The 10,682-nt window shown below is 49.0% G+C and overlaps 1 protein-coding gene across 1 annotated transcript in view; it reads left to right on the top strand.

The window, feature by feature from the left end:
* The first annotated feature begins 543 nt into the window (after positions 1-543).
* Positions 544-10,682, top strand: part of LOC139279630 (lymphatic vessel endothelial hyaluronic acid receptor 1-like) — a 33,051-nt gene continuing 22,912 nt past the window's right edge. Inside the window, exons 1-3 of the mRNA XM_070898741.1 lie at positions 544-655; positions 8,280-8,448; positions 10,223-10,362. Coding sequence (XP_070754842.1) covers positions 544-655; positions 8,280-8,448; positions 10,223-10,362 — 421 coding nt within the window. The remainder of the gene's footprint in view (positions 656-8,279; positions 8,449-10,222; positions 10,363-10,682) is intronic.

Genomic DNA, 10,682 nt, shown 5'->3' with positions numbered 1-10,682 from the left:
TTTTCTATGTTTCTATGTTTGCCAGCGACGCCCACATCCCAAGAATGAATTTTTTTTTAAACCCAGATAATCTGGTCATTATCACATTGCTGTTTGTGGGAGCTTGCTGTGCGCAGATTGGCTGCTGCGTTTCCTAGATTACAACAGTGACTACACTTCAAAAAGTACTTCATTGGCCGTAACGCTCTTTGGGACGTCCCGAGATTGTGCGTGAAAGGCACTATAGAAATGCCAACTCTTCCTTTTTTTTCAAAGTCTTCATAACTTTACTCGATAAATGAAAACATAGTTACTCTTGGGCACTGCAAGTTTCTCGATGAATTGCAGAAAGGGTGCGATGAACTACCTGACTGGTTCTGCTGTAATTTTCTCTCTATTCGGTAGCTCAGATGAGTGCGTGCGATTTCCTGTTTCCTCTCACCAGAGGGTTGTGAAGGAGGCTGTGCTCGGGCATAGTCACACAGTCACATTGTCTGCCTGGGGCGTTACTGGCTGGCAGGAGCTCCTCTCTGCAACTGGTGCGATTTGTGCGCAGACCTGGCTATGGAGAAGTGGGGAGCTCTGACCCTGGTTGCCTTGAGCCAGGCCTTTCTGGTGACCCCACAAGCTCCTCTTGATGTTACCGGTGACCCGCAAACTCCTATTGATTTTAATGGTGAGTTAAGCTGTTTTTTTTCCAATTGAACAAATCAAGGAATCCACTCTGTAATATTAACTCAACAAAGGGAGTTGCCTTCTTGTTGCTATCTGCCGTTTGTGTGCAGAGAGGATTCATTTCGGCAGCAGTTGTTATTTATCTATACATAGAAAAATGGTGTAATCATCTGAATTTTTCTGAGATCGATTGATGCGTTTCCAGCCAAAACCCAAAACCTTAAAGGCAAATACATGAAAACAGGTGTTTGCAAATTAAGTTCAACATAGACAAATGTGAGGTATTACATTTTGGTAGGAAGAATAGGGAGGTCACTTATTACTTGGAGGGTGTGAGTCTGGGTGGGGTAGACAAAGGGATCTCGGAGTACAAATATACAAATCGCTAAATGTTGCGACACAGGTTGTTAGCAAGGCCATAAAAAGCAAACCAAAGGGTTTATTTCTAGAGGTGTAGAATTGAAAAGTAGGGATGTGAATACAGAGGGTTTCCACTTGTGGGGAAGTGTATAACTAGAGGTCATCAGTGTAAGATATTCACCAAGAAATCAAATAGAGAATTCATAAGAAACTTCTTTACCCAGAGAGTGGTGGGAATGTGGAACTCGCTACCACAGGGAATGGTTGAAGCAGTTAGTATCGATGCATTTAAGGGGAGACTAGACAAGTATATGAGGGAGAAGGGAATAGAGGGTTATGCTGATAGATTTAGATGAGGAAAGACGGGAGAAGGCTCGAGTGGAGCATAAATGCCGGCATGGACTGGTTGGGCCGAATGGCCTGTTTCTGTGCCGTATATCCTATGTAAATCCTATTCTGTGTATGTAAAACTATGAATAAAAGCTCCATATTGGTCAAGAGATTAAATTCAAAGGAAAATGATCTGTAAAGCTGGTTTTAAGAGGTGTGTAGAGAGAGAACATTGATCGCTGTGAGAAATATACAACCACAGTGAGAAGGGCTCGAAGTTCTGGCAGAAATGTAAGGATGAACAAGGAAGTTAAAAGTATTGAAAACTTCACAGACAGCAGTTGGAGATAATGTCAGAGAGATCAGAAGAGATAAGTAGGTACTAAAAAGGCTGATGTATAGATGGCAGGAGAGCTTCAGCTATGCAAGCAGAAGATGCAGCTTTTATGCAAGATAAATCATTTCAGGGCTATAACTTGGCGAGGAATATTATGGAGAGTACGGAAATAGCAGATGCAGAATCACAGAAAGTTACACAGCACACGAGGCCATTCGCCCCTTTGTATCTCATTGTGGAGCAATCCAGTACGAGTCCCACTGCCCCGCTCTATCCCCCCGCCCCCCGAGCCCTGTATCGTCCTCTGTTTGAAATATTTATCCAATTACAACAACAACTTGCATTTAACTAACGCCTTTAATGTTATAAACCGTCCCAAGGCGCTTCACAGGAGTGATTATTAAACAACATTTGACAACAAGTCACATAAGGAGATATTAGGACAGGTGACCACTAGCTTGGTCAAAGAGGTAGGTTTTTAAGGAGTATTTTAAAGGAGGAAAGAGAGGCAGAGAGGTTTAGGCAGGGCGTTCCAGAGCTTGGGGTCCAGGCAGCTGAAGGCACGGCCACCAATGGTTGAGCGATTATAATCAGGGATGCTCAAGAGCCCAGAATTGGAGGAGCGCAGAGATCTCGGGGGGTTTGTGGGGCTGGATGAGATTACAAAGATATGAAGGGGCGAGGCCGTGGAGGGATTTGAACACAAGGCTGCGAATTTTAAAATCGAGGCGTTGCTGGACTGAGAGCCAATGTAGGTCAGCGAGCACAGGGATGATGGGTGAGCGGGACTTGGTGCGAGTTAGGACACGGGGCAGCGAGCACAGGGGGTGATGGGTGAGCGGGACTTGGTGAGAGTTAGGACACTGGGCAGTGAGCACAGGGGGTGATGGGTGAGCAGGACTCAGTGCGAGTTAGGAAACCGGGCAGCGAGCATAGCAGGTGATGGGTGAGCAGAACTCGATGCAAGTTAGGACACGGGGCAGCCGAGTTTCAGATGAGCTCAAGGTTATGGACTAAACAATGCCTGCTGCCACAAACACTCGCTCTGTTCATTGGATTCTTCATGAACGAAGATTCCAGCTTCAGTCATTTTGTCTGATAGATCTTTAACCTATGTAGACACTAGTCATGAAATGTTTTAACAGAACAGAGGAGGTGAAGGGGGTGATTTAATAGAGGTGTTAAAAAAGATGGGAGGGAGTAGTTAAAGCAGACTGTTTAAAGTGATTGAGGGGACACAGATATAAGATTAAAAGAAAGAGATTGAAGTCAGAGAGCAGGAGCAAGCTCTTCACGTGGAGGGTTGTGAGGCTGTGGAAGTCCCAACCTGAGCTAGCGACCTTGCCAACATTTCCCAATAGGTTAGATAGGTGAAGAGGAGATTTGATAAGGTCATGAAGGGTTCTGATTGAATAGATAGGGAGAAACTGTTTCCAGTGGCAGGAAGTTCGATAACCACAGGACACAGATTGAAGGTGATTGGCAAAAGAACCAGAGGCGACATGAAGAAACATTTTTTTACGCAGCGAGTTGTTGTGATCGGGAACGCGCTACCTGAAAGAGCGGTGGGAGCAGAGTCAACAGTAACTCTCAAAAGAGAATTGGATAAATACTTGAAGGGGAAATATTAGCAGGGCTGTAGGGAAAGAGCAGGGGGAGTGGGACTAATTGGATCGCTCTTTCACAGAGTCGGCACAGGCTCGATGGGCCGAATGGTCTCCTCCTGTGTCCTAATTTCTGGGCAATTCTGTGATCATGAAGAGAAACTCCAAGGATTAAGTAACTTGCAGCAGATGGGATACACCTAGAAAACCCACGGAAATGAAAGAGGAACGAGACCAGTTCCTGGCTCATATTTTTAGACACTCCAAAAAATACCGGAACTGTAACCAAGAACTGAAGGATAACAAATATTATAAATAAGGATTGAGGGAGAATGTTATGTCTGCCTGCATTGTTGAGCCAAAGAACTGAAGGGACACGATAGATAAGCAGGACAGATGTAGAGGCAACAGGTCATGTCTCGTACTGGGATTCTTGGAGGCTATAATTAAGTTAGTGGCTAAGAGCTAACCGCTGCATTCAAGAGGCTCAATTGTAACTACCCCACCCACCCCACCCCACCCCACACCCTGCCCACCCTACCCCACCCCGCCCCAACCACCCCACACCCTCGGTGCCCGGGATGGAGGTGGGTATGGGGGAGAAGGGATCGGAGCAGCACTCTACTCATCATATGCACCCCCTCTTCGCGCCCCACACAATTTGTACAGGCACACTATCAGCTAGACTGCCAAGCTCCCATCCCTGGGAGGCGATGGCCTCCCCCAAAACGCCAAAGCCAGGATCTGACGATGTCATTCAGACCCCGAGGAGATTTGTTATCAGAATATTTTCTAGATGGCAACAAGCTAGGAACTGCGGAGCGGCAGAGGGATTTAGAAGCCCACGTACAGAAATCACTAAAAACTAGTGGACACATACATAAAATAATGAAAAAGTCCAATGGAATGTTGACCTTAATCTTAAGAGGCTGGAATACAAAGGGGCAGGAGGTGATGCTCCAGTTGTATAGAGCTCTGTTTAGACCCCATCAGTCTGGGCCCCATCCTCAGGGAGGATATATCGGCCTCAGAGGGGGAGCAGATTCATCAGAATGATACCGGGGGCTAAAAGGGTTAAATTACGAGGACAGGTTCCACAGACTGGGCTTGTATTCCCTTGACTTTAGAAGATTAAGGGGCAATCTAATCGAGGTGTTTAAGATGATTAAAGGGTTTGATCGGGTAGATAGAGAGAAACTATTTCCTCTGGAGTCCAGAACAAGGGAGCGTAACCTTAAAATTAGGGCCAGGCCGTTCAGGGGTGATGTCAGGAAGCACTTCTTCACACAAAGGGTGGTGCGAATCTGGAACTCTGCCCCCCTCCCCACCTCTCCCAACCCCCGCCAGAAATCTGATGAGGTTATGGGCCAATTGGAGCTTTCAAAACTGAGAGCGATAGAATTTTTGTTGGGTAAGGGTATCGAGGGATACGGAACCAAGGCGGGTTAATTGGAGTTAACAGACAGATCAGCCGTGATCTCATTGAATGGTGTAACAGGCTCGAGGGGCTGAACGGACTCCTCCGGTTCCTATGGTCCTGTAAGAGTTTTCAATATTTAAAAAGTGGCAACAAAATATCACCAGCCTGAGGATAATAAATCCCCTTTCCCCATCTCCCCCCCCACCCCATCTCCCACCCCCATCTCTCCACCTCTAGCCCCTCCCATCTCCCCTCCCCCATCTCCCCGCCACTCCCAGCTCCCCACTCCTCCCACCCCCATCTCCCCCCATCTCACCCCCCCATCTTCCTCCCCATCTCCCCACTCCTCCCACCCCTTCTCTCCATCTCACCCCCCATCTACCCCCATCTCAGCCCCCCATCTTCCTCCCCATCTCCCCACTCCCCCCACCCCTTCCCTCCATCTCACCCCCCATCTACCCCCATCTCAGCCCCCCATCTCCCCCACCATCTCCCTCCCCATCTCCCGCTCTCCCAGCTACCCTCACCCCCCATCTACCCCCATCTCAGCCCCCCATCTCCCCCACCATCTCCCTGCCCATCTCCCGCTCTCCCAGCTACCCCCCCCCCCATCTCCCCACCCCCAGCCCCCATCTCCCCCAACCCAGGCTGATACCAGGGCAGTTTTGATTGCACTTCCTATGACAATTCTCTTCCACATTATTTTTTAAATGCACGTGCACGTGTTAAAATATATGTACAAACATTTTTAATTGCTTTCCGTTCCAATAAAGAACTTGTTGATATTTACTACAGTGAGTGCCGCCCGTTACCCGCTATGTGTTGTAGCTGTCTATTCTTACCACAGTTGTGTAAACCACCTGTTATGCCACAGTTTAGAATGAATTATACTGGCAATGTGTCTGTATGACTTTTCTTTTACGGATTGATTAATCTTCAAAATCATTTTAATGCAGGTTAAAGCCAGAAAGAAGGGGCCTCACTCAGGGATAGAATCATAGAATCTCACAGCACGGGAGGAGACCATTCAGCCCATCGAGCCTGTGCCGGCTCTGTGAAAGAGCGATCCAATCAGTCTCATTCCCCCTGCTCTTTCCCCACAGCCCTGTAAATTTCTCCTTTGCAAGTATTTCTCCAATTCCCTTTTGAAAGTTACTGTTGAATCTGCTCCCACCGCCCTTTCAGGCAGCATAATCCAGATGACAACTTGTCTCTGGTTCTTTTGCCAATCACCTTAAATCTGTGTCCTCTGGTTACCAACCATCCTGCCACTGGGAACAGCTTCTCCCCCACTAGTCTATCAAAACCCCCTCAAAATGTTGAACACCTCTCCCCTTATCCTTCTCTGCTCCAAGGAGAACAACCCCAGTTTCTTACATAACTAAAGTCCCTCATCCCTGGTACCATTCTGGTCAAATTCTTCAACAAACTTTCCAAGGCCTTGACATCCTTCCTAAAGTGTGCTGCCCACAATTGGACACAATACGCCAGCTGAGGCCTAACCAGCTACATGTGGATAGACTGGAGAAGCTGGGGTTGTTCTCCTTAGAGCAGAGAAGGTTGAGACGCAATATGTTAGAGGTGTTCAAAATCATGACGCATCTAGACAGAGTAGGTGGAGAGAAACTGTTCCCATTGGCGGAAGGGTTGATAACCAGAGGACACAGATTTAAGGTGATTGGCAGAAGAACCCAAGACGACATGAGGAAAAACTTTTTTATGCAGCGAGTGGTTAGGGTCTGGAACGCGCAGCCTGAAAGTATGATGGAGGCAGACTTAACTGTGACTTTCAAAAGGGAATTGGAGAAGTACCTGAAGTAAATAAATTTGCAGGGCTATGGGGAAAAGTCGGGGGAGTGGGACTAGCAGGGGTGCTCTTGCAGAGAGCCGGCACGGGTTCGACGGGCCGAATGGCTTCCTTCTGTGCTGTAACCATTCTATGATTCTATGATTCTCAGTACAAGTAAATCGCTGTTTCACCTGGAAGGAGTGTTTGGGGCCCTGGACAGTGGGAATGGAGGAGGTAAAAGGGCAGGTGTTGCATCTCCTACGCTTGCGTGGGAAAGTGCCGTGGGAAGTGGAACGGGTGTTGGGGGTGATGGAGGAATGGACCAGGGTGTCATGGAGGGATAGGTACCTTCGGAATGCTGAGAGGGGAGGGGAAGATGTGTTTGGTTGTGGGATCACGCTGGAGGTGACGGAAATGGCGGAGGGTGATCCGTTGAATGTGGAGGTTGGTGGGGTGAAAGGTGAGTACAAGGGGAACCCTGTCGTGGGTTCTGGGGTGAGGGGAAGGGGTGAGAGCAGAATTGCGGGAAATGGACATGGTCGAGAGCCATATCAACCACAGTGGAGGGGAATCCTCAGTTGAGGAAAAAGAAAGACATATAGGAAACACTAGTTTGAAAGGTGGCGTCGTCAGAGCAGATGTGACAGAGATGGAGAAACTGGGAGAATGGAATGGAGTCCTTACAGGATGCGAGGTGAGAGGAAGTGTAGTTCAGGTAGCTGTGGGAGTCAGTGAGCTTGTAGTGGATGTTTGTCAATAGCCGATCCCCAGAAATGGAAACAGAGAAGTCGAGGAAGGGAAAGGAAGAGTCGGAGATGTGAAGGTGAGGGAAGGGTGGAAACTGGAAGCAAAGTGAATGAAATTTTCTAGTTCAGGGTGAAAGCAGGAAACGGCACCGATACAGTCATACCGGAAAAAGGGGTGATGGAGGGGACCCAAGTAGGACTGGAACAAAGAATGTTCCACATGCCACAATAGGCAAGCATAGCTGGGAACCATGTGGGTTGCCATAGCAACGCCTTTAATTTTGAGGAAATGAGTGGAGTCAAAGGAGAAGATGTTCAATGTGAGAACAAGTTCAGCCAGGTGGAGGAGGGTGGTGGTGGATGGGGACTGGTTGGGCCTCTGTTCGAGGAAGAAGCGGAGCGCCCTCAGGCTATCCTGGTGGGGTAGTGTTTCTTTCTCCGTGGCTGACCGGTTAACAAAAGCTCAACCTCCGAAACCGCATCTCGCAAAGCCACGTGTCCCGCGATTCGTTAGCGGATCATTAATGTTGCGACAAAAGTGGGCCTCCTGAGCATCTCTGAGTTTAATCGCTCCACCATTCAGCTGCCTGGGGCACTGGGCTCTGGAATTCCCTCCCGAAACCTCTCCGCCTCTCTCTCCTCCTTTAAGACGCTCCTTAAAACCTCCCTCTTTGACCAAGCTTTTGGTCGCCTGTCCTAATATCTCCTTATGTGGCTGGGTGTCAAATTGGGTTTGATTTGCTCTCCTGCGAATCACCTTGGGACATTTTGCTACATTAAAGGTGCTATATAAAGACAAGTTGTTAGCGTTTCATTATTTAAATAAGGATCTAATACCTGGCCAGCTTCCACTTTTCTGTAATGTGATTTGACTTAAAATTAAAATTGGTTTAAAAACCCGACATTGTGTCCATACTTTCCAATATTACTTGGTCTGAGCGAATGCCTGTAACCATCGGAGATTTTTATCCACTCGATGTGCGCTGTTTTGGAGCCGATACCTGTTACGTGTCCGATGATGATGGTCTTTCTGTTGCAGATATTATAATCGGTAGCTGTCGAATTTTGGGAGTTTTCCACATTCAGTTTTATGCTGACTACCAACTGACGCTGGCACAAGCGCATGCTGCCTGCAACTTCGTCGGCACGGTGTTGGCAACAAAGGCGCAGGTCGAGAGTGCACATCAGCAAGGCTTCGAAATGTGCAGGTGAGTGCCCCACATCCTGAGATCGTCACCCTCAGCTCCCAACTCTCAAACCCTCAGTCAGTCTGATTGCAGGCACAGCTTTATCCAACTGTCCGTTGTCGGAAATATACAACTCGTACCGTCCCGCACGCTGGAGGTGGTGCAGGGGGTTGGCACAGAGCCATTGAACCACATCCTCCTCAATGTCCCAATTGGATGTGGCGATCCCATCGCCTGTCCGCCCTGATCGAGGACTGTGGAAAGTGGGGTGGTCTCAGATAGGCTCAGGATTCTGGGCGCAAGTCCTGTCCCCTCGGAGCGAGATTAAGAAATTCCAGCTTTAAGGGTCTTTAATCATCATCATCATAGGCAGTCCCTCGAGTCGAGGATGACTTGCTTCCACGTCAAAAAGTTCACAGGTGTTTCAATGAAAGACCTAAAATTCCAGGTCCCGAACTAAATCTTGAAGGGTGGAAGATGCCTGTGCGTGGTGTTTTTAACGTGTGGTGGCCGTTGCACACCAGCACGCTGCCGGCAACTTCGTCGGCATGGTGTTGGCAACAAAGGCGCAGATAGAGCGTGCGCAGTCTCGAGCCAGCGCCGATTGGCCACAAGTCCATAGACTGTCTCCTGCCCCACACTGACCCGTAATGGGCAAACGGAGCCAGTAGCTGCAAAATGGCTAGTGTGGAAAGTAGAAAGCAAATGAACCAGTTACACTGAGCGATATTGACAGAGACCTCAGTATCCACGCCTGTCCTCTGCTGCAACAGATAAAATAGAAAGAAGAAAGAACTCGCATTTCTACAGCACATTCCACAACCACCGGACGTCCCAAAGCGCTTCGCAACCAATTTTGTTTGAAGTGTAGTCACTGTTGTAAATGTAGGAAACGTGGCAGCCAACTTGCGCACAGCAAGCTCCCACAAACAGCAGTGAGATACATGACCAGATAATCTGTTTTTAGTGATGTTGGTTAAGGGATAAATCTTGGATCAGGGAGAACTCACCTGCTCTTCTTCCAAATAATGCCATGGGATCTTTGACATCCATCTGAGAGAGCAGATGGGGCCTCAGTTTGACATCTCATCCGACAGTGCGGCTCTCCCTCAGTACTGCCCCTCTGACAGTGCAGCGCTCCCTCAGTACTGCCCCTCCCACAGTGCGGCGCTCCCTCAGTACTGCCCCTTCGACAGTGCAGCGCTCCCTCAGTACTGCCCCTCCCACAGTGCGCCGCTCCCTCAGTACTGCCCCTCCCACAGTGCGGCGCTCCCTCAGTACTGCCCCTCCGACAGTGCTGCACTCTCAGTACTGACCCTCTGACAGTGCAGCACTCCCTCAGTACTGCCCCTCTGACAGTGCAGCACTCCCTCAGTACTGCCCCTCCGACAGTGCTGTGCTCCCTCAGTACTGCCCCTGACAGTGCTGTGCTCCCTCAGTACTGCCCCTCCGACAGTGCTGCGCTCCCTCAGTACTGCCCCTCCGACAGTGCGACGCTCCCTCAGTACTGCCCCTCCGACAGTGCGGTGCTTCCTCAGTACTGCCCCTCCAACAGTGCGGCGCTCCCTCAGTACTGCCCCTCCGACAGTGTGGCGCTCCCTCAGTACTGCACTGGGAGCATCAGCCTAGATTATGTGCTAGAGTCTCTGATCTAGCAGCTTCTGGGGAAGGAGTCATTGCCTAACTCCCTAGCCTAATTCCCGGCTCTGTTCTCCTCGTTACACAGGTACCGATTCTCGAAGGAGTTACATTGCAAAGTTTGATGAGGGTGTTATGTTTTATGTCTCCCCTCCAGGTATGGTTGGGTGAACGATGGTTTTGCTGTGATTCCGAGAATCCAGCCGAATGGGCTGTGTGGTAAAAACAAAACGGGCATAGTGATCTGGAGACTCGCGAATGACACAGCATTCGACGGTTACTGCTTCCGGCACAATGGTAACTGGAGCTCACTCGCAATACAATTAGAATTTGTAAGACTTTAACACAAGCATCACCTGAAGAGATTGAGCATTAAAATGACTGTACGTAGCATCATAGAATCATAGAAATTTACAGCACGGAAGGAGGCCATTTCAGCCCATCATGTTCGTGCCGGCCGACAAAGAGCTATCCAGTCTAATCCCACATTCCAGCTCTTGGTCCGTAGCCCTGTAGGTTACGGCACTTCAAGTGCACATCCAAGTAGTTTGTAAATGTGGTGAGTGTTTCTGCCTCTACCGTCCTTTCAGGCAGTGAGTTCCAGACCCGCACCACCC

This window comes from Pristiophorus japonicus, chromosome 14, assembly GCF_044704955.1.
Source record: "Pristiophorus japonicus isolate sPriJap1 chromosome 14, sPriJap1.hap1, whole genome shotgun sequence".
NCBI lineage: Eukaryota > Metazoa > Chordata > Chondrichthyes > Pristiophoridae > Pristiophorus > Pristiophorus japonicus.
The sequence above is the reverse complement of the archived record's forward strand: the minus strand, read 5'-3'. Positions and strand labels throughout refer to the sequence as shown.